The sequence below is a fragment of the Dromiciops gliroides genome, chromosome 1, assembly GCF_019393635.1.
Source record: "Dromiciops gliroides isolate mDroGli1 chromosome 1, mDroGli1.pri, whole genome shotgun sequence".
Taxonomy (NCBI): Eukaryota; Metazoa; Chordata; class Mammalia; order Microbiotheria; family Microbiotheriidae; genus Dromiciops; species Dromiciops gliroides.
Window position 1 is genome coordinate 617,460,954 of NC_057861.1, and position 27,279 is coordinate 617,488,232.

A 27,279-nucleotide genomic window follows, 5' to 3' on the forward strand; every position below is an offset into this window, starting at 1 on the left:
AGCTCCCACTTCTGAAGTCCTCTGCCACCATGCAGATCCCTCGCACCAAAAAAAGCCTGAGCTCTCTCATCAGCATCTGCTTCCTCCTTCCTGTTCCCCTCCCAGGAATGGGAGGTTCTTCAAGCTGATTGGCTAGTGTCATTTTTTAGCTTCTGAGAACAATTACTTTCTTAAGTACCCTTAAGTACCAGCCAGGGAAGTAAGCCAGTAATCCAGTCAGCAGTCAGTCACCTTATCCAATTCAATCAGTTTAAACCAGTCTCCAGGTGGGCCCCTGAGTATCTGCTAAATCTCATCTATCACATTCCATTATCTTGACACAAGTGTAAGCCCCTAAAAATGCACTAGGAAGACAGTGATAAGAAAAACTAAAGAGAAACAGCTATGAGGTCCTCTGTTTAGTCTATGACTGCACAAAGACTATGAAGAAACTGAGTGGAGATGGGCGAAGGTAGGTTGAAGGTGATATAAGCAAGCAACATAGATCCAGAGTAGGCAATAAGGCCAGACTAGCACCTAGCCTATGGGACAACTGAACCAAATCATATCAGTACTTAGCACAGGGCTTGCTCTGGAGCCTCAGCAGGACACAGGATAAGATTAACAAACAATACAAGACCAGCTGTGCCTCAGACATGAGAGGGGATAGGACCAGACCAGAAGCAAGCACAGGGCCCAGAAATCCTAGGCCCTACTTAGGCATGAGACAGCGCTTTCCCTACTAGCACCCAGGACAGGGCACAGCCCAAATCTCACAAGCTCTGTCATTCTGCATATCAGGTTTTCCTCCAATTTAACACCATTGGTAAATATAATAAACATGGAAGGCACTTATAAAACTGTTAAAGGTAACAAGGCTAAATTAGTGTTGGGAGGCAATCCAGTAGATCTGCCCTACAGCTTAGTAACAACTGTTAGTCATTATGTCCAGTCTTTCAAGCATCAGTTCTGTAACATCTGCCTGTATTGTCCTTCAGCCCATATCTCTCTATTTTGTCCAAAAGAAAACTGTAGGTCGATCTCATCCATAAGTTGTCATTTTGTTATTTTTCAATTGTGTATGACTCTTAGTGACCCCATTTGGGGTTTTCTTAGCAAAAATACTGCAGTGGTTTGCCATTTTCTGCTCCAACTCAGTTTATAGATGAAGAAACTGAGGCAAAAAAGGTTAAGTGACTTGTCCAGAGTCACACAGCTAGTGTCTGAGTCTAGACTTGAACCTGGGTCTTCCTGACTCCAGGCCTGGAATTCTATCCACTGTGCCACCTACCTGCCTATCCATAAGTACAGATGTGAATATTCTAGTCTGGACCAGAAACTCAGTGAATATTGATGCATATGTTCATGAGTGTGTACATGGGGCAGGGAAAGACATTGAGGCATTATGGAATGGGAGATAAATCCATACATGAAGACAATAGGTCTGATTCAGAGTCTTCCACAGGTGCCAATATCCAGAGTTGTCAAAGAAATATTGGATTGAGCATGAAATATCCAGATAATTGCATCACTCTCCAAAAGCTTGGCTAAAAGAATTTTCCATTTTGTTTTTGTTGGGTTTTTGTGCCATCAATGAAACCTACCTATTAAAATTGATGCAATTAAGTTGTTAGGATTTTATCCCCACACCATACAAAAGTTGCTAACTTCCACAGTTTCTACATATCACTTTAAATTACTTCAGGGATTATAAAGAGTCCCTAGGAACATTGAGGAGGGGGAGGGATGGGGGGGTGAGTAGGGTGGAGGAGGGTTTTAAATTGGTATCTATATCGAGAGTATGATCCTTTGGAATGTTCCAGGGACCACAGACTGAAGCATGTGTTTACTGTAGATTTGGAAAAATAGTGTCCCCCTCTGTACAAGGTATTGTTATGAGACTGGGAGAAGTCATAGCATATTATTGAGTTTGCCAATGTTTCACAGCATTCCTGAATTGTAAGAGTCTGACTTTTTTCCATATGATCTCATAGGAACAACTTAGAAATGAAGTTGTAAGCTAGCTTAAAAGCAAGCAATTGACACTATACACAAGACAGGGAGATTTTCTCTGGAATCACATCTGTGTTTGGTGCTAGTTCAAGCCACCTGGATTCTTTAGAAATGTTTTTTAAATTATTTCTTTGTTCAGAATGATAGGGGAACATCAGCTAACTCGGCTTAAGAGGAGAAGGCCCGGATCTCACCCAGTAAGGTAAATAAGAAGGATTGGAAATACCTTGGGAAGGATAATTTTCAGAGATGAAAAAATAGAAATGGGATTCAGAGATGCAACTTAGGAAAATAATATTAAAAGGAAAAGAAATATAAAACAGGTGGGGCCAGAGGAGGCCCCATGATATAGATGGTCACACAAGGTGGCATAGTGGATTGAGTGTCGGACTTGAAATCAGGAAAACATGAACTCAAATTCTGCTAGATATATGGTCCTGGCCAAGTCACTTAACTTCTTCACCTTGGTTTCTTTGCCTATAAAATGGGGATAATGACAGCACTTACCTCCCAGAGTTTGTGTGAGGGTCAAATGAAATTATTTTTACCAAGCACTTTGAAAACCTAAAAGTGTTATATAAATGCTAGCTACTATTAACATGAAAACCAAACAGTATCCTTAAGGGTGCATTTTGCTTCAGTGGGAAGAACATATTGCTGACAATTGGTCTCTCCTATTTCTTGTTCATGAATGATTACAGTATCAGTTCAACCTTTATTAGACTCCAACTAGTATGCTCGATGATAATCCATCCTTGTAAACTCTTTTACTCAAGTCTCTCTTCTAGGAAAATCAGGACTTTTGGCTAAATGACTTTAAAGATTCACCTTAGCTCTCACACTCTCTGTTCATTCTACTAGCCTTCACCAAGTATTTATTAGGTTCTGTGTTCTGAGGTTCCTTCCAACATTGACATTCCAAATTCTGTTTTTTAAGGTCCCATCTAGTGCTGACCTTTCATGTACTAGTTTCTAAATTTCCTTAGAGATCTTCAGATCTGTCTTAAAGATGAATATACTCCAAATATTCTATAGTTCAGTGATTCCATACCTATTGTATTCTAGACAAAGGTAACCAAGATGGAAGCCACACTGCATATCTCTAAGAGAAAAAAAGCTTCTCCCACCCTTGCTTCTCTCTTTTAAACGGTTTTCAGTATAGTGCTGTATTAGTAAAAATAAATAAATCAAAGAAATTAAATGGGAAAGTTGGATTGGTTAATGAGGTAGATAGCTGAGGACCTAATTTATATATCTATGAATGAAGCTGTCTCCTTGACTTAGTGTAGGGATGGGGCTCAGAAGTATTGTGAATGAGATAATGCATGTAAAGCACTTTGCAAACATTCAAGTACTATAGAAATGCCAATAATTGTTAATAGTCTAGAATCACCAGGTCTCAATTCTGGTGACTTTTTCTTTCCTTGAGCTCTCTATTATACTTCTACTTAACTCAAGCATGATTTACAGAAGGATTCCTAAGTGTCATAGTAAATATTTAATGGATGGGCTGGAAGGTGGGAGTAGGAAAAATGTATACACACATTTAAGTTTAATCTGCATTAAAATGTTTTCTTAATTCTAGAAAATCAAACAAAATATTCAAGCCCTGATTTGTAGGGATAATGGATTTCTGAGGTGTAAAGTTCACATGAAAAATTTAACAATGGGATTTCACAATCAGATTAGATTGGGCTCCAGCATACTTTCAGAAGGGCATGTGATAGCCTGTAAAGGAACTTGTGATGATCTATACTGCAACAGAGAAAATGTCTGCCCTTCATAAGAAAGGGCCATACAAAGAAAGGTAAGATTCAGAAAGGGGTAAGGGCATCTTTCCTCAGTGATAAAAACCAATGAAAGGTGAGCATATAAAGTTTAAGGCCGAGAGGAAGGAATTTAAAAAGCCATGTTGGGAAGATTTTCTGGTTGCTTAAATAAGACATTGAAATGGGTGCATTTGAAATATAGGCATGTTACTTTCAGTAAACAAAAGGAGATAATATATATAAAGTACTCTTTTTTATCTTTTTATGTACTCTTGAGAATCTTAAAACAAAATGTAGCTATCATTAATTTAATTAATAAGTTGACTTAATGGTAACAGGAACTCATTGGATTTTTTAATTAGACATTTTCCTCAGCCGTTTACAAAGACATTCTAGATATTCAGCAGCTTCTCTGGACTTAGAGATACCTTTTACTAATTGTGTGATCTTAGAAAAGTTGATCTCTCTAAGCCTGCAAAAGAGAAATAATAATAACAACTCTGCCTCTCTCATAGGGTTGTTATAAAAGCATTTTTAAATGATGGAGTGCTATATACAAATGTAAATTCTATTTATTAGCATTATCATTTATCCTTGTGGGAGGGACAGCTACATTGCTCAGAGGATAAAATGCTGGACCTGAAGTCAGGAAGAGCTGAATTCAAATATGTACTCAGACACTTACTATGTTTGTCTTAATCCACTTCACATGGAATTAGAAAACCACTCCAATATCTTTACCAAGAAAACTTCACAGATAGTACTGCCAGTCATATGGAGCATGGGGTCAAGATGAGTTAGATAAGATTGATCAAATGAAAACCAACAAATCCTTATGTGAGCTGGCCCACAGCTAGGAAAATAAGTATCCTGTTCTGTGATGTCATATCTCTCTGATGCTCTTTCACTACACGTTCTATAGCACACATTGTTGTTGTTTTGTTGGTGGTGGTGGTGGTGATTTTTTTTTTGTGAGGCAATCGGGGTTAAGTGACTTGCCCAGGGGCATATAGCTAGTAAGTGTCAAGGGTCTGAGGCCAGATTTGAACTCAGGTCCTCCTGAATCCAGGGCCAGTGCTCTATCCACTGTGCCACCTAGCTGCCCCGCACACATTGTTTTAAAATTATGTTCTTGATACTCTTTTTCTTTACATCATTGTCACTTCCCACTGGGTCCTCCTACTGTTAAAGCTCTTTCTTATACTACAGAACTTTCATGTGGACCCCACATGAAAAATATGAACACATTGGCCATGACAGCCAACTGGCCTTACCTTTCCTTTCTGTCCTTGCACCCCTTGAGGAAAATGACCATTAGTGTTTTGTTTAATCAAAAATTATGAAAAGTCAGAGAGATATAGTATAATAGCTAGAAGAGATGGTAGGATAAAGTGAGAGCTTTTTGAAGATGGGGAAGTTGGGGAGACATAATAGATAGAAAGAGATAAAAGATTAGAGAAAGAGAGGGACCAGTAGAGGGGACAATCAACTGGAGAAGATGGTATGAGTTGGAATAAAGTTTGCATGTAGAGTGATTTGACTTAGCAAAGAGAAGAGCCACTTTTTGCATATGAACCACAGGCAAAGGAAGAGATTGGGAGTTGTCCAAGGCTGAATTTGGCAAGGCATGGTTGGTGGTAAGACGAGGGAGCAAGGCATTTAAGTGTAAAGAATAGTATGGAGTTTAAATTGATTCAACAAGGGATCAAGCTGGGAAGGTACATCCTGTGCAGAGATGATGAGTTGGGAAAGACCTAACAGGTGTAGAGTAAGTATACATGCAAAATGAGGAATTTGAGGAATTGTGATGTTAGTGTACTGAGATAATATCAATATATATGTTGAAGACCATTACTATCACAACAAGAGTTGAGCTAGAAAGAGTATCCATGAACCAGAAACTAAACTCACTGATGAAGTGTAATGTCCTGGAAGATAATGGTCATCAGGATCTGGGTTGAGTGATAAATTTGAATAACAAGAACTTCACAGGAGGAATGCTAATTGAAGTTATAAGCAAGTGACAATAAGGATCAAGGCATATTCCCAGGACATCCAGTGAGTGGCAGGAAAGGATATAAGTGAAAATGCAACCAGTGCTAGAAAAGATAACCAAGGATACTGTATCATCAGGAGGGAGCCAGGTCTCAGTGGGTACCACAAGATGGAAGGGGTGAAAAAGGAAACAGTTTAAGATAAAAGATAATGTACTGATTCTGAAGCAATCATTCCAGATACCAGAGTAGATAGAAGAGATAGAGATAGAATGGGACATTTGGGGGTTAGAGTTGAGAGTAATTGGAGGGAAGAAGAAGGCATCTGTATTGGTACAAAAACAGCCACAGGTGTCCAAATCACTGGGATGAGAAAAGTGTGACCGAGTATGAGAATGTTTATCTTTGAGGAATGAATCCAGACAAATTATCAGGATTTAGAGAAAGGTCCACTAAGCATGGCAGGTGATTAGATTGTTCAAGGCCTTCCATTAAATGTTAAGTGCATAGCAAGAGGTGATGTTTCCTATGAGGTCTTGGGAGGCAGCATAGTAAAGTAAAAAAATAATTTTGGACTAGGAGTCAGGAGACAAAAACTCTCACTACAAAGAATTAGATGGGCAGGCCAAGACAATCGCTTAACTTTTTGATTCCTTAATATCTTCATCTGTAAAATAGAGATTATAATGCTTCTAAATGACAAGGGATGTTATGACAATCAGTTAAGATGATAAGTGTGAAAAGATCTGAAAAAGTACAAAATATATGAAGTGATGCAAGAGTGAAAAAACAGAATCTGGAAGCATACTTAAAATGCAAAAAATAGCAATGAATTAATATTCACACAATGACTAAAGTAAAAAAAGACAAAGGAAATATGTCTTTCTGTAAAAGAACAGAATTTACATACATATATACATTACACACATAATTACATACATAAATCATTAACCAGCTCTGCTATGTTTTTGCATAAGCTTGAATTACTATTTTTCTTTGTACTTTTGGTCACATATGTGAAAATCTGTACTTATCAATGGAAACCCAAATAAAATTAATATTAACCAAAGGAAAAATAAAAACTTCAAAGTGTATATGATATAAATGTAAGTCACTGCTACTGTTCAATCCCATTATTATGACCAGTTTCCTTTCATAACTCCCACAGGTAACACAGAAAAAAATATTATGGACAAAGGGAATTACACAGCTGTAACTGAGTTTTTTCTGGTGGGGCTTTCCCATTACCCAGGCCTCCAGATTTCTCTTTATGTGCTCTGTTTGTTGATGTACCTGGTGATCCTATTGGGAAATAGCATCCTCATTATTATCAGCATCCTGGATCCCCACCTTCACACCCCTATGTACTTTTTCCTTGGGAATCTCTCCTTCCTGGATATCTGTTACACATCTTCTTTCATTCCTAAGATTCTGATTAATTTTACATCTGAAAGAAAATCCATCTCTTTCATTGGATGTACATTACAGATGGTTGTTTCTCTTGGACTAGGGTCAACAGAGTGTATACTCCTAGCAGTGATGGCCTATGACAGGTATGTCGCCATCTGCAATCCCCTAAGATATACCATCATCATGAACAAGGGACTCTGTATGCAAATGGCGGCTTGGACCTGGATAGCAGGATTTCTGGTCTCCCTGGTACAAACTGTACTTGCCATGATAAAGCCTTTTTGTGGGAATATCATTGACCATATTACCTGTGAGATTCTGGCCCTTCTCAAGCTGATTTGTGTAGACATATCTCTCAATGTGTTTATAATGACAATTGCAAGTATCATTATCTTAATCATTCCTTTGACACTCATTTTCATCTCTTATGTTTTCATCCTTGCCACTATCCTCAGAATTAACTCTAGTGAAGGGAGAAAAAAAGCCTTTTCCACGTGTTCAGCCCACCTGACTGTTGTGATCTTGTTCTATGGCTCAGCCCTTTTCATGTATATGAAGCCCAAGTCCAAAGACACAAAGACTTCTGATGAGATCATTGTGCTTTCCTATGGGGTAGTGACCCCAATGCTGAACCCCATCATCTATAGCCTGAGGAATAAAGAGGTGAAAGGGGCTGTGAAGAAAGTTCTATGCAGAAATCTGTTCTTGCAGAAAGTATGACAAATTTTGAGGCTTTCAGTCCCCCTCTTTCATGTGTGGGGTTTCATTGCTTTGTATCCAAAGATAGCACTGCTGTCTCTGTTGTCATGTAAGATTATTGGCAAAGGAAACTTTGTAATTGCTATTCTTTTGCACACAGTTTTCATATTTCTAAAACACATTTTGTCTCCACTAGTACTGCTACTATATGGCCTCTGGATATTGCTACTTTATATCCTGGGGTTTAGGGTGCTTTTCATTAAAATAAGTCACACACACAAACTGAATGATCATTAGTTAATGAAAAAAATATTTTATATGAACTAATGTCATATTTGGAGGAATTAACATAAAATTGTTAAAATACTTAAGCTTTCTATATGAAGTCAGGAAAACCTGGGTTCAAATTCAGTCTCAGACATTTAATGCCTGTGTGACCCTGGGCAAATCACTTAACTTCTGTCTTCCTCAGTTTCCTCAACTGTAAAATGAGGATCATAATAGCATCTACCACAAGGTTGGATGAGAATCATATGAAATAGCATTCAAAAAGTCCTTAGTAAAATGTCTGACATGCAGTACAGGCTTTGGAATTACTTATTTCCTTCCCTTCACTTCCCAAGGAAACTGTGTAATTAATTGAGTGTCTTTGAGACACTCAAGAGAGGGAAAAGTAATGAGAAACTCACAATTTAACTGTCATTCTATAGTTCTTTAACTATGCTGTCTGCAGGAAGACAGAGGTACAGAAAGGACTAAAAGAATTTCTTCCCTGAGAATATGTTTACATCTTATCTTGTGCAGAAACATTATTTTCTATTTTCAGTTCCAAATTTTCACCTTCCCTCTACACCCTCCTCCACACATTGAGAAAGCAAGAAAAACACTCTCCATTGTACATATAAAGTCATGCAAAACACATTTCCCCATTATTCTAGTTGCAAAAAAAGCAAAAAAAAAATTAAAGAGAAAAAATATGCTTTGATTTCCATTCTGAGTTCATCAGTTCTCTGTATGTAGCATGTTCATCATTAATCCTTTAGAATTGTGGTGGATTATTGTATTGATCAGTTACTCTTTCACAGTTGATTATCTTTATAAATAATATTTTTGTTACTGTATACATTGTTTTTCTAGTTCTGTTCGTTTCACTTTGCATCAGTTCATAAAAGTTGAAGAAACATTATGAAGAAATTCCTTGGTATACTCTGGTAGCTATACAGAAAGCACTGAATGGTGGAATTGTAACCACAATTGAGAAGTCGACAGTAACAACGATAGAGGTGACTCTGGCTGTTATCATTTTCACAGGCAATACATGTTAAACAATTATTTATGACTTTTATTGTTTTCTACATTCTTCATAACTTGTATATTCAGTAACTTTGATATTTATTTAGGCCTAGAAAATTAGGTGGTTGATATGGAGAAAAATGAGAAAAATCTTATGAAAAAAATGCCTTTCCAGATTGTTTATTTTTAAACAAAATTAATAAATTTTTTGGAACCTTGAGCCTAGCTGATTAATTATTATTATTATTATTATTTTTAGTGAGGCAATTGGGGTTAAGTGACTTGCCCAGGGTCACACAGCTAGTAAGTGTGTGTTAAGTGTCTGAGGCCGGATTTGAACTCAGGGACTCCTGACTCCAGGGCCGGTGCTCTATCCACTGCGCCACCTAGCTGCCCCCTAGCTGCCCCCTAGCTGATTAATTATTGATAGATATTATGATTTTCACAATTAATGTAGAAGTATCAAATTATAGAGGACAGCGAGGTGGTGCAATGGATAGATTGCTGGACTAGGAGTCAGGAAGACTCATCTTCCTCAGTGAAAATCTGACCTCAAATACTTAATAACTGTGTGACCCTGGGAAAGTCATTTAACCCCATTTGTCTTAATTTCCTCATCTCTAAAATTAGCTGGAGAAGGAAATGGCAAACCACTCCAGTGCCTTTGTCCAGAAAACCCCAAATGGGGACGTAAAAAGTCTGACATGATTGAAAAAAACTGAACAATTGGATTATACTCCTTGACTGCCTTAGAACCTGAAATAAGAACAAAAAAGGAAATTGATTTAGTAGCAGCCAAAAGAAGGTGGTTTTATACCACATGGACTACATGTAGAGGTTTCGATCCTCAAACCTACAACAAATGAAGTTTGGGGGAGATTTTTTAGTATATTTTCTCTTTCCTATATATACTTTCGGATGAATGCAAATGCTATGACACCATTGCTAATAATTAGTAATATTAATTTTGCTGTTTTCCTTGTTCTTTTAAGTATATTAATTATATCTACCTTTTACATCACCTACATTTCTCCTCTTTTGTAGAGTATGGGACCCAACCATGTGTAACATGGTATGTCAGATACTTTTGAAGTGTTGATCAGTTTTGCTCATTTATTTCCTTTTCTTCTTTTTAAAAAATATTCTTCGTTAATATGTAATTAAGCCAATAAGCATCAAGGAGCTGCTCCAAGAATGAGAATTACTTGTTAGTTACCTGGCTTGGTCATTCAGCCCTTTAGCTTCTGGGAAATTTTCCCCATTCTCTCATGTTCCCTAAAGTAAGAGGACTCCCTGTATCTCCCTCTCTCCTATCAATGAGACCACAAAGAATAAACAATTCCCCAACCCTGCATTAGACCAAAGCTTTATACTTGCCACAAAACTGCATTTTTCAACTTAAGGCATATTTTTTGTGGGGCAATGAGGGTTAAGTGACTTGCCCAGGGTCACATAGCTAGTATGTGTCAAGTGTCCGAGGCTGGATTTGGACTCAGGTCCTCCTGAATCCAGGACCAGTGTTCACTGCAACAACTACCTGTCCCCAACTTAAGGCATTTTTACAATCTCCATATTTGAACAGAAACAGCAAAGAAACCCTCTAAATCAATAAATAGCTTCTGCAATGTAAAAGTCAGAAAACATAAAATTATCTCCCAGGATTTTAAATTAATCAGTCAGTAAAGCAATCAATAAGTGTTTATTAAGTGCCTACTATGTTCCAGGTACTGAACTAAGTGCAGACAATATAAAGACAAAAGATGGGCTCTATTTTCAAGAAGTTCATAATCCAGTGGATTTTTGAAGCATCAATGAATGAGATGGAAGAGAAAAAAATGGGAAATTGAATTAGATAATAATCATAGTAAAGTAATTAGAGCAGTACTCTAAAGAAATTTTTAAAACAAAATAAATCAAGCAATGATTAGGAAATTAACATAATATCCAATATTTTCCAACAACTGGGAAACCACAAAGAATAGATTCAGTCAAATAAAAAGAGCAGATGACTGGAAGCAATGGTTCCAATTAGTGGGTAGACCTTTTAATGTCCTGAAGTTGCCATGAAGCTGCATAAACACAGACAAAGTTTACCAGAAAGGTGAGCTTGAGCTTTGTTTTACCATCTGCCAATCAAGTCCTAGCTTTGTCATCCTAACCAATATTGGGAATGAAACCCTGGTAGATGTTGATTTTATCACAAAAGCAAACCACAACTATAAAGATATGAAGAAAAGACATCTGATAAGTTATAATTATTCAAGATAAAAACATTTAAAATAAAAGCTATTGAGTTTTTCTTTACCATAATGGAGTTTACCTTAAGCCAGGAGTCAAAATAGCATACACGAGATAATGTTTAGAACTATTCCCTTAAAATCAAGTACCACTGTTATTTGATATAATACTGGAGGTGCTAGTAAGTGTAAAAAGAAACAAAGATGATATTTATGGAATTAACAATGGAAATGAAGAAATCAAAATTTCACTCTTTGTAGATGACATGATAACATATCTAGAAAATTTAGCCGTCTCAAAATGAAACTACCTGAATTCAGTAATTTTGGCAGGATACAAGATAAACAAGAACATAATAGGCATTCTAATTTATCTGCAACAATTATCAAGAAAATATCATAAAAAGAAACTCTATTCATTATATTTATGTGTGAATGTGTGTATGATTAAGAAAATATTTGAAAATTAACTAAATTATGCATCTGTGGGACCTGAAAATTGACAATTATAAAATGTTAAAAATCAAAACAAAAGAAAAAAAGCAACTACAAGCATAGGTGATGTTGACAAATGAATTATATTAATATAGGAAAAGTTATGATATTCCTCTAATTATATGTTTAACCTGTTACAATGAAAATATCAATGGACTTTTAATAGGACTCTAAAAAATCATGATAAATTTATGTAGAAAAACAAGTAATAGAGAATATTAAGATACACACTGAAGAGAAAATCTGAAGAGAGTCTTTTGTCTAAATATAAAAACAAAGCACAAAAATGATTACTACCACATCTGGTACCTGGGAGAAAATATTCTGATGAACCAAAATAAGGAATAAACATATCCAACTAAATATGCATGAAAGATGCATTTGAAAAACACAGAGAAAATTTATAATGGTGAAAGAATGCATTATCACAGATGGACTTGGAAGATTAATTAACAATCTGGAAGGGAATGTATTATACCCATAATTATACCCAAATGAGCTATACCTAGATGAGAAATTTTTAATTTGTGGTGAATATGACAGATCAAAAACATGATATATAAAATATATAAGGAATGCTTTAAAAAACAAGTAACTATGGTGATTACTAGTCTACATTTTATAAATAGTGAAAGGACAGATGAATTTTACAAAAGGAAGCACAAATTGTTTAGAAATTATTTAGCTTACTCTCCAAATCCAAAAAAAAAAAAAAGGAACTGTGGAATATGGATGCTGATTGGACCATACTATTTCTTTTGTACTTGGTGCTGTTGGTTTTCTGTTTTGAGGTTTTTCCTTTTTGCTCTGATTCATCTCTTATAACATGACTAATGCAGAAATATGTTTAATGTTAATATGTATATATAAAACCTATATCAGATTACCTGCTCTCTATGGGGAGGTGGTTGGGTAGGGAGGGAGAAAAATTTGAAATTGGAAATCTTATATAAACAAATTTTGAAAACTATTTCTACATGTAACTGGAAAATAATAAAATACTTTTATTTTTTAAAAAAAATATTTAGCTTAGACGTATTACCTCATATCTATCAAAACAACAAAATAATAATAATAATTTAAACCCAGGAAATTTAAATGCAGAAATGATTACAGATGACAAGTTATATATAGGAATTACTCTTAAAAATTCAAACTTGTATAATCTTTTTGAAAGCAATCTGACAATACTGAGAAAAAAATAGGCATGTCCTTTGGTCTGATGATTACAATGTTGGGAATATATCCTTAAAATGTCATTATTTTTTTTTCTTTTTGGGGGAGGGAGAGGGGGAGGCAATTGGGGTTAAGGGGCTTGCCCAAGGTCACACAGCTAGTAAGTGTCAAGTGTCTGAGACCAGATTTGAACTCAGGTCTTCCTGACTCCAGGACCACTGCTCTATCCACTGCACCACCTAGCTGCCCCATGTTATTAATTTTTTTAAAGAGTTATGTTTAAAGATTTTCAGAGGTGTCATTAGAAACCGGAAGCAATCTCCATGTCCAAAAATAGGAGAAAAGTAAATCATTTCTGGCATATTTGTGTAATAGAATACTATAATATGATTTAGACGAGTATGAGGAATAAAAGAAATAGGGAAAGATTTTTGTAAAGTAATGCAAAGAGAAAAAAACAGAGGAATGAAGACAGTACATATGAACACAAGACAGGAAAAGGGAATGAGAAGCAATGGAAGAAGAATCCTGAGAACATTTTTATAAAAATAAACATTGCTATCACAAATTGTGGGTTAAAATTTGCATAGTTATTAAGAAATTTTATTTGATGGTACAGGTATACAGTTTTAAGTTTTTAACAATTTAAGTTACTGATGTAAAATGTAATTGGTTCCAGTCCAATGGAAATTTGTAGTGCAAATTCAAATAATACAGCCACTTTAAGGGAATAGCTATCTCAACCTGAATGTCCTATAGACACATTAATCATAATATTTGGGACCTAATTATATAGCTATCCTCCTTTGGCTTTATAACCTTTTGGGGACTTTTATAAACTGACCTCTTTTTTCCATTTTTTTTTCACCTTATTGTTTTCTCAGATCTGATGACATTGATCTCCTTGCTATTCTTCATTCACAATACTCCATCTCCTGATTTCAGGGGTTTTCACTGGCTTGCCCCTATGTCTAGAACTCTCTCCTTCATCCTCTCTATCTCCTAGCTTTCCTGCCTTTAAGTTTCAGCTAAAGTCGAATATTCTACAAAAAACTTTTGCAATTCTTTCTTAATCTTTTTAATTGTTTAATATTTTCCCAATTGCAAGTAAAAAGTTTTTAACATTCATTTTTTAAAACATTGAGTTACAAATGCTCTCCCTCCTTCCATTCCCACTCATTGAGAAGGTAAGCAATTATACATTTATACATGTGCAATCATGCAAAACATATTTCCATATTAATCATACTGTGAAAGAAAACACAGACAAAAAGACCTAGGAAATTAAAGAAAGTGTTAAAAGTATACTCCAATATGCATTCAGACTCCATCAGTAATTTCTCTGGATTTAGACAGCATTTTAAATCATGAGTCCTTTGGAAATGTATTGAATTATTGTATTGCTAAGAGCTAAGTCACAGTGGATTAACATACATTATTTTATTTTTCTGCTCTACAGAATTTATTGGTTTGATAACTAGACAAGTCACACATGTACAAAATGGAGCTCATACTATCCCAAAGTAGGGGCTAAGGGGGAAGGAGGGGGCAGGAGGCAGTTACAGGGAGGTGCAAAGGCTAGGGGCTCTGGTGTCCTGAACCCCACTTCACCCATCCCTAGGAGAGGGTCAGAGGCAGGGCCTCCCAAGAGACCCCAGTCTGGCTTTGGTCACAAAACTCAAACAGAGCCCAGAGCTGGGCTCGGACAGATCATCATACATTATTGCTGTTCCTGTGTGCAATGTTCTTCTGATTCTGCTCCTTTCATTTTGCATCGGTGCAGGTAAGTTTTTCCAGGTTTTTTTGAGCATTCTACTTGTTACTTCTTATAGCACAATGGTATTCCATCACAATCACATACCACAACTTGTTCAGCCATTCTGTAATTGATGGGTAACCCTGCAACTTCTGATTCTTTGCCACCACTAAAAAGAGCTACTATAAATATTTTTGTATATATAGGTCCTTTTTCCTTTTTTTATCTCTTTGGGCCACTGAGCTAGTAGTGGTATTTCTGGGTCAAAAGGTGAATATGGTTTTGTGGTCCTTTGGGCATGGTTCCAAATTGCTCTGCAAAATGGTCGGTTCAGTTCTCAACTCCACCAGCAGTGCATTAGTGCCTCAATTTCCCCACATCCCTTCCAACATTTGTCATTTCCCTTTTCTGTCAGATTAGCCAATCCGATAACTGTAAGGTGGTTCCTGAGAGTTGTTTTAATTTGCATATTTCTAATCAGTAGTGATCTGGAACATTTTTCATATGACTATAGATAGTTTTAATTACTTAATCTAAAAACATCTTGTTTATATCTTTGACCATTTATCAGTTGGGGTGGCTCTTATTTTTATAAATTTGACTCAGTTTTCTATATATTTGAAAAATGAGGCCTTGATCAGAGAAACTTAATATACATATTTTCTCAGTTATGATTAAAAATTGCATATTTCCCTACATTCTATTTTTCCACCCTTCCCCCTTTGTCCTACTCTCTCCTTTCACCCTGTCCATCCTCAAAAATAGTTTGTAGGGCTTTTGATGAAACCTATATCTCCAAAGAAAGAACTGATATTGATTGAACATAGACTGAAGTATGCTATTTTTCACTTTCATTCATTTTTTTCTTTTATTAAGTCTCCTTGTACAAAATTACTTAATATGGTAATGTTTTACATAATTGCACATGTATAACCGATATCTCATTGCTTACTTCCTCAGGGAGGGGTGAGGGGAGGGAGGAAATGAGGGGAAAATTTGGAACTCAAAACTATAAATAAAATGTTTATTTTTTTAAATACTATATATATATGCATACATATGTATACGCATATATATATTAGTATCTGAATACCACCGTACGCACTGTGTCCTCTCTTCTATCAGCACTGCCCCTGCCCAACTTCTTAACTCTTTCATTTCCTACTTTCATGTACAGTAAGATAGATTTCTTTTTTTTCTTTTTTTTTTTCTTTTGGTTTGGTTTGGTTTTGTTGTGGGACAATGAGAGTTAAGTGACTTGCCCAGAGTCACACAGCTAGATGATGTCTAGGCTCTTTTTTGGGTCATAGCTTTCAAAAGCAGTATAATAATTTTTAAATAATTCTTCTCCATCTATTTTCTTTGTCAATTGTTTTGTACATTAAAATAGTTCAAATTTTTTTCCTATTTTTTCATTCTTTTGATTTTATTTTATTGTTTCTTGATATCTCACAAAGTCATTAGCTTCCATTTGCCCAATTCTAGTTTTTAACAAATCATTTTCTTCAGTTAGTTACTGTACCTCTTTTTCCATTTGACCAATTCCACTTTTTAAAGATTTCTTCAGTGAATTTTGTATCTTTTTCCATTTGGCTAGTTCTACTTTTAAGGAATTTTCTTTTCTTTTTGCGTAGCTTTTTTTTTTTTTTGGTGGGGCAATGAGGGTTAAGTGACTTGCCCAGGGTCACACAGCTAGTAAACTTTTTAAGGAGTTTTCTTCATGGGATTTTTTGTGACTCTTTTACCCATTGACCTATTCTGTTTTTAAGGTATTTTCTTCAGTATTTTTGGTGCTACATTTACCAAACTGTTGGCTCTTTTTTCATTTTTTTTTGCATCAATCTTATTTATTTTCCCAATTTTTCTTCTACCTCTCTCATCAATTTTTAAACTTTTTATTTATATTATTTTAAATTTATAGAATAAAACAAGAACTTCCATAACATGGTATAATAAAAAGATGTTTGCACATGAAAATGAAACTCTATTATATACAACTTGCTATTCCTTTTAAATATATAAAAAAGTTATCATGTAAATTTCTTTTCTTTCCCTACTCACCACCCTAGCAATGGATACCATTAGACACAAATATATATATATATATATATATATATATATATATATATATATATACATACATACATAAAATTATTCTTTATATATTTCTATTTATCATTTCTTTCTCTGGATGCAGACAGCATTTTCACATGTCCTTTGTTAATTTGGGTAGTTATAATAGTTAAAATGACTTATTTGTTCAAAGTTTTCTTAATACAATATTACTGTTAGTGTATACAATGTTGTCTTGGATCTTCTCATTTCACTCCATTATTTTGTTCAAGTCTATGTATGTTTTTCTAAGATTATTCACATCATCATTTCTTATGGTCCAGTGGTTTCCATCACAATCATATACCACAATATGTTCAGCCATTCCCCAATTGATGGGCATCCCCACAATTTCATTTTTTTGCCACCACAAAGAGAGCTGCTATAAATATTTTAGAACATATAGATTTCATTGATTTACAAAATCATTTTTGAACTCTTCCAAGAATTCTTTTTTGGACCTGAGAGCAATTCACGTTTTTCTTTGAGGCTTCGGATGTAGCTATTTTGACTTTGTTGTCTTCTTCTGAGTTTGTGTTTTGCTCTTCACTGTCACCATAGTATCTTTCTATAGTCAAATTCTTTTTATAGTTAAATTTCTATTTTTCCATCCTGTTTTTTGTTGTTTCTCACTTTATGTTATTACTGTTCTCTTCTCCCAGAATGAAGGGAGTACTGTTCAAAGATTCAGGTTTTTGTGTAGCTTTTTTTTTTTATGGAGCAATGAGGGTTAAGTGACTTGCCCAGGGTCACACAGCTAGTAAGTGTCAAGTGTCTGAGGCCAGATTTGAACTCAGGTACTCCTGAATCCAGGGCCTGTGCTTTATCCACTGTGCCACCTAGCTGCCCTTTTGTGTAGCTTTTTAAGAGCTAATTCTATGGGTCTGTCAATTTTCAGTTCTTTCAAGGTGATATCATCTAAAGGTGTGTTTACTACTCTCTTGCACTGTGTTCTGGCCTGTGAGTGCCCTAGAACTGTGACCAGGGTTCCCTCTCTCCTGTGGCTGGTGTGTGCTACTGTGCTAGTGCTCCTTTCTGACTTGGTACTGTAACCCAGAATTGCAACCTACATCCACATATGAGCAACACAATAGAGTCCTGCACCCCATGCCAGCAAAGAGACCCCTGTAATCTCCCTCCTATTAGTTGCTTGATTCCCTTACTCTCTTTGGGATGAGAGCTCTGGAAATGACTCTTGCCTATTCAGTTGCCTCCAAGGCCTGTTGCTGGTTGCCTTTCACAAAGGCACAGGGTCTCACTACTGGCTAACTGAGGCAGGTCTACTGCTGTCTTGATGGGACATTGCCTGGGCTGGGCTGTATTCCACTCTCACCCCAGTGTTACAGACATGTACTGCTGAACTTCTAAGTTGTCTTAGACTGGAAAAAAAATTTTCACTCCATCCTTTTGTGGGTTCTGTCACTTCATAATTAATTTTGAATCATTATTTAAAGTTGTTTAGAGTGGAATTTGGGAGACTCAGGTGAATCCCTATCTTTTCTCTGCCATCTTGGCTCCACTCCCATTCATACTTAATCTTAGTGCCTTCCTTGTGAAACTATCCTCAATTTATCCTGTATGTACATCTTGTTTGCACATAGTGGCTTGCATATTGTCTCCTCCATAAAACCAAGCTCCTTGAGAGTAAGAACTAATTTTTTGCCTTTCTTCGTATCCCTATCATTTAGGATACTGTGAGGCACATAGTCAGTCTTTTAAAATGCTAGTTGACTGACTGACAAAGAAATCATAGCTTCACCTCTCATAGCTACCAATATTCCAGAATGGATTGGAAATGGGATTTACATAACACTGCACATGTCCAAATCTGCTGGGGGGGGGAGAATTAGAGAACAAAATATCTATGAATGTATGAAATAGATTAATGATTTTGATGCAGAATCTTCAGTAGTTATAAATATCCAGAAAGGAAATATGGCCTGAATCACCCAGATAACTATGTCATTCCCCCAGGGTTTGTCCAGGCAGGAAGAAACTTGAGCTTTCCTGTTTCACATTGTTCGTTGTGCCATTTCTTGTACCTATTAATGCTGTTGTAATTAGGTTGTTAGTACTTTATCCCTAAAGCATCGAAAGATTGCTAACTTCCACATAGTTCTTTCATACCACTTTAAATGACTTCAGGGAATACAAAGTCTCTAAAAACACTCAGGCGGGGTTGTGGTGGGAAGAAGAATGTTAAATTGGCATTTGTACCCAATAGTTGATCCTTTGGAAATTTCCATGGACTAGAAGTTGTCACATACATTTACAGTAGTTCTGGAAATGTAATGTCCCTCTCTATGCAAGCTATTGTCATGAGAGTAGTAAGAGTAGTGGCATCCTGTTGATCCTGTCAATTTGTTACAGTATTTCTAAATTGTAAAAATCTGACTCTTTTGTCCATCTAATATCATAGTAACAACTTAGGAAGAAAGTGGAAGTTGTAAAATGCCTTCAGTAAAAGTAATTTCAGCCTCACATACAAAAAGGATATAGCATCAGGGTGCATATCTATAAATTTGATGCTACCTAAAGCCACCATACATTTTTGGAAATGTATTTAAAATAGTTTATTTGTTCATAATTCTGGGAAAACAGCAGCCAAGTGACCTGATATAAACAAAGGAGAAGGCCTGCATCTCAATCTGAGAGGTAAATAAGAATGGTTGGAAGGACTCTGGGAAGGGTGATCTTCAGAGATGAAAATGGAAGTGGGAATTGGCAATGCAACTTGGGAAAGATGTTGAATGAAAAAGAAATGTAAAATATATAGGAGAAGATAAGGCATAATAACATGGAATCTCAAGTGCTTTTAAATGAAGAAAACACATATTGAACAGGGGACCTGAAGATGTATTTTTGTTGAAGTAGGAAAGAGTGTTTCTGACAATTAGACTCTCATTCATCTTGCTCATTAATGATTACAGTATCAGTTCGACTTTTATTGAATTCCATCTAGCATTTCTTTTTTTCTTTTTATTTGGCAGGGCAATGAGGGTAAGTGACTTGCCCAGGGTCACACAGCTAGTAAGTATCAAGTGTCTGAAGCTGGATTTGAACTCAGGTACTCCTGAATCCAGGACCAGTGCTTTATCCACTGTGCCACCTAGCTTCCCCCTCCCCTATCTAGCATTTCTAGTAGTGAGACATCTCTCTATTTTCTTTGGTAGTCAAGTGTCTCCTTTACAAACATAGCACATTGTAGCTCTCACATTCTATGTTCATTGTACTAGCATTAAACAAGTATTTATTATATTCTGTGTTCTAATGTTCTTTTCATCCTGCAATTCTATCTTCTATGTTCTAAAGTCCCTTGTAGCATGGACATTCCAAATTCTCTTTTCTAAGAGACCATTTTAATTTAAACATTCTATGTTCTAGTTTCTAAATTCCCTTCTTGTTCTTAAATTTTTTGTTCTATAACATATCCTTCTAGCGCTAATGAGAGACAATTTGGTGTTGTGGATAGAGTTTGCCTTGGAGCTAGGAAGACTTGGGTTCAAATCCCACATCTCAACTATGCTGTCTGTGTAACCTTGGGCAGGTGACAATCTCTGAGTAATCTAGGTAATGAGAAAAATATGATTTCAAGAGAAGGTGGAGATCTGCATTGATAGAGGGAATTTCCTCACTTGGGAGTTCCTTATACCAATGAAATTATAGATCAAGTCCCCGTCTCTATCTTTCTATCTCTCTATCTGACTGATCTGTCTATATTATGCTATATAAATATTAGATATTGATATTATATGAGTTAATAGCTTTCTTTAGGTGATATTTTCTTATAACTTCATAAGTTGCATGCTAAATATTCAGTGTTTTTTTTTTTATTTTCTTTGTTATTTTTGCAAAAGGGCTTGCCAAACCCCACTCCAATTTTTAGATAACAGTAGTTTATTTCAAGGTTATTCTAAAAATAAGTATTAATACCCAATCAGATTAGATAATCTATCATAAGAAAACTACCATGTCACAAGGTCACTGTGTATGATAATAGTGCTAATTTTGAGGATATTGAGTATCTTTAATGTATATCAAGGGTGTTTCTCAGAAACACCAGCCATGAGCTCAGAAAAATTTAATCTGCACTCTGAACAACTAACTTTCAATAAAATTTGAAAAGCAGACTCTCAAAAAGTAATGTCAAAACTAAAATATTTTTATGTCTAATAAAAAGAACAATCCAGTCTCTAATCATACTGCTGCCAACTGTGTCTTATATCCTTCAGTAATTCCTGCTTGAATATACATGAGTTGTGCATTAGGCTTTCTTTTTAACCTTTTAATGGCATAGAGGTAACCTTTAAAATAAAAGTATCAAAAATCATCTGCTGCTGAATGTTGGTAGAACTGTGGGAGATACTGAACCCCTCTCTGATTCTTAGGATCAGTCCTATTAATCTAGAATATGTCTCCACTCTCTCACACTTGTTCAATCTCTCTGTACAGTACAATTTGTCTTGAGGTCCAGAAAGAGAAGATAGCCCAAGGACTAAATGTGAATTGGGAAGCAGGCTATCCTGATTAGTTCTCAAATACATGGGGGAGGGGTGCTTTGAGTGGAGCAAGTGAAGCAAAGAGTATTTCTTCTTGACGCAGTGGATAGAATGCTGGGCCAAGACTCAGGAAGACCTGAGTTCAAATCTGGTCTCAGACTCTTATTAACTTTGTGACCCTACACAAGTCATTTAATTTCTGTTTGCCTCAATTTCCTCAACTATAAAATCAGGATAATAATAGTATCTATTTCCCCAGGTTGTTGTGAGAATCAAATGAAATAATATTTATAAAGTTTTTAACACACTGTCTTGCACAGAGTAGGCACTTAATAAACTCTTATTCTTTTCCTTATACTGCTAGAGGGTCTAATCTTCTCAGAATGTTTCTGTATCCCCTACCTGGGAAGCTTCCTCCTCCCAAGCTACTTAAACTTTCCCTCAGAGTAGACTCCAGTTGAGTGGTTGAACTTAGGGTCAAGGTGTGCCTGGAAGATCTCTCTCCCTTCTCAGGTTCTTACCCTGAATCATAAGACTAGGGGATCTTCCCCTTGGAAAGGCCAATACCAATAGTGCCCCAAGAAAAGCCAAATGTCAATAACCTGAGTGAAGAAGCACTGGGCTAAGATTTAGGAGACCGAGTTCCTACATTCCAGTCCCTGCATTGAAATTAATTCTGGCCCTTTGTTTCCCATTCCACAAAATATGTGGACAAAATGACTTCTCAGGTAATATCCAGCTCTAATATTATACTTCAAGTATCAAGTATATGATACTTTCTTTTGGGGGTGGGGGGGCAGAGCAATGAGGTTTAAGTGACTTGCCCAGGGTTACACAGCTATTAAGTATCAAGTGTCTGAGGTCAGATTTGAACTCAGGTCTTCCTGAATCCAGGGCCAGTACTTTATCCACTGTGTCACCTAGCTGTCCCCAAGGTATATGATATTTTCTGCTCATTTCCTCAAATTATTAATCATCAGGGTAACCACTCTCACCCATCACCCAGTCATAAAACTTCTTTGATACCAATTATGAGTAAATAATTTACCTTTGCATTTTGTCATGTGTATGTATGTGTTCATATATAAACATATTTATTATATAATATAATATACATATGTATTTATGTGTACATACATACACACATATAAGTATGCATGTAAATATACGCACATACGTATGTATGTATGTATGTGTGTATGTGTATACATACAATGGTGTAGAGAAGTCCCAATGATAAAATTTCCCTACCAATCCAGTTAGGCAACAACTCTGCACCTTAGAGACTTAAAGATGAGGAGAGTAGGAAACGGAGGAGGATAGTATATGGAAAGGTTAAGTGATTTGCTTATGGCAGTATTTTAATTTAGTCATTCTTTATTCCAAGTCCATCCTGTTATACAAATGCATAGGCTGTTAGCTAGTATCTGTGTCACTAGTCTCTTCCCTATTAAATCCTTCACCTAGACTCCTGCCAAAAAACTTTTCTTGCTGCACTGTTCTGGTAATAGTCTCTTCTATACTCAAAAACCTTCAGTGAATCCCATTGCCCTTAGGCAAGGTTGTGCCTATGGTGCAAAGCTGTTCATTTCCTTTACAATTCTCTCTTCTATGATTCTCACTTTTTTCCAATTTTTTCATCATGCTCTCATTTCATTTATAAAAAATGTTTCTTAACTATTTCTGTAACTCACCTTACTTTCATGAGTTACAGTTCAATTTGGTCTCATGCTGAGTTTTTCTCTGAATCTTTGCTTGTAGATGTTTTGGGGTCATTTTCATCTGGGTTTGTGTCTTAAGCGTACCATAATGGAGTTTCATGGTAGAATTCTTTTTTTCTCATTCTTTCTGTCTGTTTCTTGACTTTAGACTTTATGTTAGAACCAATTTTGGAGGGTTCATCCTCACTTTTCCTTTTTTAGGACATTTATTGTTATATTTTTTTTCAGTATCTTAGGGACATCTCAGGTTGGTGACCTTCAAGCAAAGCTGAGCTTGGAAGATCCTCTCAATCTGGATCCAACCTTCCTTTCCAGGCACTACTCTACATGGTCCAAAGTGGACCGTGCATTCTCCCCTCCTTCTTACCCTGCCATCTTTCATCTCCCTGCTTTTGTTCCCTGTGTTCCCTAACCCAGGAATGAAACCTTCCTATGCCTAACTATTTTAAAAATCTTTTCCTCCCAGACCAATTTCCAGGGTGACATCTTCCAAAACCATTCATCCATCTCTTCTGAAAGTGATGGACTCTTACTGAATTTCTTTTTTGAAATTCTCATTGAATTTCTCTTACAATTTTCTCAACCTTTATACTTACTACAATTTGTCTTATACCAGAGTTAATCAAATACAAACACCTTACTTCCATTAGATTATGTAAGGATTAAATTTGCTTCTTTGCAATTTTAGCCATCGTCAGTTTTGCATTCTCTTTTTAAACAAGAGGTCAGATCCCTCTTCTACATAACAGTCAGATGCCTTACCTGCTGTCTCTATAGATCCTGCCTTCCTTCCATGTCTTGCTGAGAAATATAATCAAATTGAGTAATACCACCATTTCTGAATGGGATCTGACCTCCACTTATTTCACTGTACTTACCATTCCTGTGGCTGCCCAAACTGAGTACTTTGTCTGGTCACCAATCTCCTATTTGCATTGTCTCCTTTACTGGAATATAAACTTATTGAGGGCAGGAACTCTCTCACTTTTGTATTTGTATGCTCAACACCTAGTACTATGTCAGACACATGAAAGCTATTTAATAAATTATTTTTATTCATTTATCTTGCCTTCCCATATATATAATTTCCAAATTTGTTATACTTATATGATCTGTCTTTATCTAAGTCATTAATAAAGATACTAAAGATAACAGGTACTTGAAACTCTTTAATGAAGAGAGTTTGTACTTAGATTAAATGCCAAGGATGGGTAATAGGAAGATATATAGAATTGGATCAAAGGAAAGGGTTCACGGAATTTGGTAAACTTCAGCAAGAAACCTTAAACACATCCTAGTTGCCTAGGCCACACTTTTGAGCTTCTTGGTGCAGAGTTAACTGTGCTTTCTCCCTCAATTTGATCTACAACTGCTATTGCAAGAAATGTCAGATGTTGGTCTTGCTAAAACTTGATTGCATAATAATAGTAAGAGTCAACATTCACATAATACTTTTTGGTCTCAGGGCCCCTTTAAATTCTTAAAAGTTAATGAGATGGGGCAGCTAGGTGGCACAGTGGATAGAGCACTGGTCCTGGATTCAGGAGGACCTGAGTTCAAATCCGGCCTCAGACACTTGATACTTACTAGCTGTGTGACCCTGGGCAAGTCACTTAACCCTCATTGCCCCACCCAAAATCAAAATAAAACAAAAATTTAATGAGCAAACCAAGGAATTTTTGTTTATGTTGTTTATATTTCTAAATATTTGCCATATTAGAAATTAAAACTGATAAATTTATTAAACTTTTACAATTATTAATATTAGCTTTTTGTTTAAGTTCAAATGCATGTTTTTCTTCTCTTCTTTCTACCCATCTATGGAAATCAAATAAAATTATTAACCAATATTAAAAGAAATATCACTAATTATAAACAATACACATATAAATCACTATTACTTTCTTTTTTTTTTTAGTGAGGCAATTGGGGTTAAGTGACTTGCCCAGGGTCACACAGCTAGTAAGTGTTAAGTGTCTGAGACCAGATTTGAACTCAGGTACTCCTGACTCCAGGGCCGGTGCTCTACCCACTGTGCCATCTAGCTGCCCCAATCACTATTACTTTCAATCCAATTGCTATGACCAGTATCCTCCCATCACTCCAATAGGTGACACAGATGAAAAAACATGGAGAAGGGGAATTACACAGCAGTGACTGAGTTTTTCCTGATTGGACTTTCTCAGTACCCAGGCCTCCAGATATTTCTTTATGTGATCTGCCTACTGATGTACCTAGTGATTCTTCTGGGAAACAGTATCCTTATTATCATCAGCATCTTGGATCCCCGTCTTCATAACCCTATGTACTTTTTCCTTGGGAACCTCTCCTTCCTGGATATCTGCTACACATCTGCCTCTGTTCCTCAGATTCTGGTAAATTTTATGTCTAAGAGAAAATCCATTTCTTTCAGTAGGTGTGCACTTCAGATGTTTATGTCACTTGGATTGGGGTCCACAGAGTGTCTGCTGCTGGCTGTGATGGCTTATGACAGGTACATCGCTATCTGTAATCCCCTAAGATATACCATCATCATGAATAAGGAACTCTGTGTGCAAATGGCTGCTTGGACTTGGATTACAGGGTGTCTGAACTCATTAGTACAAACTGTACTTGCTATGATGATGCCATTCTGTGGGAATATCATTGACCATATTACTTGTGAGATACTGGCCCTTCTCAAGCTAATTTGTGTAGACATTTCCCTCAATGTGTTTATCATGACAATTGCAAGTATCATTTTCTTAATCACTCCTCTGCTATTCATTTTCTTTTCATATGTTTTCATCCTCTCTACTATCCTGAGAATTAACTCTAGTGAGGGGAGGAAAAAAGCATTTTCCACTTGCTCAGCCCACTTGACTGTGGTGATTTTGTTCTATGGGTCTGCTCTTTTCATGTACATGAAGCCCAAGTCCAAGGAATCAAAGACTTCTGATGAGATCATTGGGCTATCCTATGGAGTTGTTACACCAATGTTGAACCCCATCATCTACAGTTTAAGGAACAAGGAGGTGAAAGGGGCTATGGAGAAAATTATATTGAGAAATCTATTTTTAAGAAAAATATGAAAAATATGAGGTTTCAGTCCCTTTGTTTTGTATGGGAGATGCATTCCTTTGCATCCAGTGGTAGCACTGCTCTTCATGGAAATATGTGTGAATATGACTACAAAGTAGAAAGTGCAATTTTCATTCTTTTGTACAGAGGTAACAAATAGCTAAAGTACAGTATCTCTCAACTCATTCTGTTTCTTTACTGCCTTGGTAGCTTTGCCACTTTGTAGGCTGGGGTTTAGGCTATGTTTCATTAAAAGACATCACACAAATTCAAGCTGAGTAAGCATGAGTTGATGATGGATAATTAAATTTCCTATTTAAGAATGTTATAATCACAGGAATTATTATAAACTGTTGTTAAAGGGGCAGCTAGGTGGCACAATGGATAAAGCACTGGCCCTGGATTCAGGAGGACCTGCATTCAAATCCGGCCTCAGACACTTGACACTTACTAGCTGTGTCACCCTGGGCAAGTCACTTAACCCTCATTGCCCTGCAAGAAAAAAAAAAGAAAAAAAAAGAAACTGTTGTTAAAATACTTGTTTATCTGAGGTCATATGAAGAATGCTCTAATTAACTGTCAGTTAAAGATATGAAAATTAAAACAATTCCAAAGTATCTAACACCTATCAGATTGGCTAATATTGCAGAAAAGGGAAATGATAGATGTTGGAGGGGATGTGGGAAAATTGAGACACTAATGCACTGTTGGTGGAGTTGTAAACTGATCCACCATTTTGGAGTGCCATTTGGAACTATGTCCAAAGGGATATAAAACTTTGATCCAGCAATACCACTTCTAAGTTTGTATACCAAAGAAATTTTAAAATGTTAAAGGACCTATATGTACAAAAATACTTAAAGAAGTTCTTTTAATAGTGGCAAAGAATTGGAAACTGAGGGTATGCTTATCAATTTGGGGAATGACTGAAGAAACTGTGATATATGATTGTGATAGAATATTATTTTTACTATAAAAATTATGAGCAGGACACCCTCAGAAAAACTTGGAAAGACTTACATGAACTGATGCAGTGAAGTAAGCAAGAAAGGAGAACATCATACAT

General features: G+C 36.1%; 2 protein-coding genes across 2 annotated transcripts; both read left to right on the top strand.

The window, feature by feature from the left end:
• Positions 1 to 6,943: 6,943 nt before the first annotated feature.
• On the top strand, positions 6,944 to 7,885 carry LOC122733044 (olfactory receptor 13D1-like). Its single transcript, XM_043973537.1, has one exon. It carries the CDS (start codon positions 6,944 to 6,946, stop codon positions 7,883 to 7,885), a length of 942 nt encoding a protein of 313 aa, XP_043829472.1.
• A 17,397-nt stretch (positions 7,886 to 25,282) lies between these two features.
• Positions 25,283 to 26,224, top strand: LOC122733053 (olfactory receptor 13D1-like). Its single transcript, XM_043973549.1, has one exon. It carries the CDS (start codon positions 25,283 to 25,285, stop codon positions 26,222 to 26,224), a length of 942 nt encoding a protein of 313 aa, XP_043829484.1.
• The last annotated feature ends 1,055 nt before the right edge of the window (positions 26,225 to 27,279 follow it).

What these genes read in the sequence shown, in the direction of transcription:
- LOC122733044 (XM_043973537.1), top strand. Translation starts at nt 6,944, where the DNA reads ATGGACAAAGGGAATTACACAGCTGTAACTGAGTTTTTTCTGGTGGGG.
- LOC122733053 (XM_043973549.1), top strand. Translation starts at nt 25,283, where the DNA reads ATGGAGAAGGGGAATTACACAGCAGTGACTGAGTTTTTCCTGATTGGA.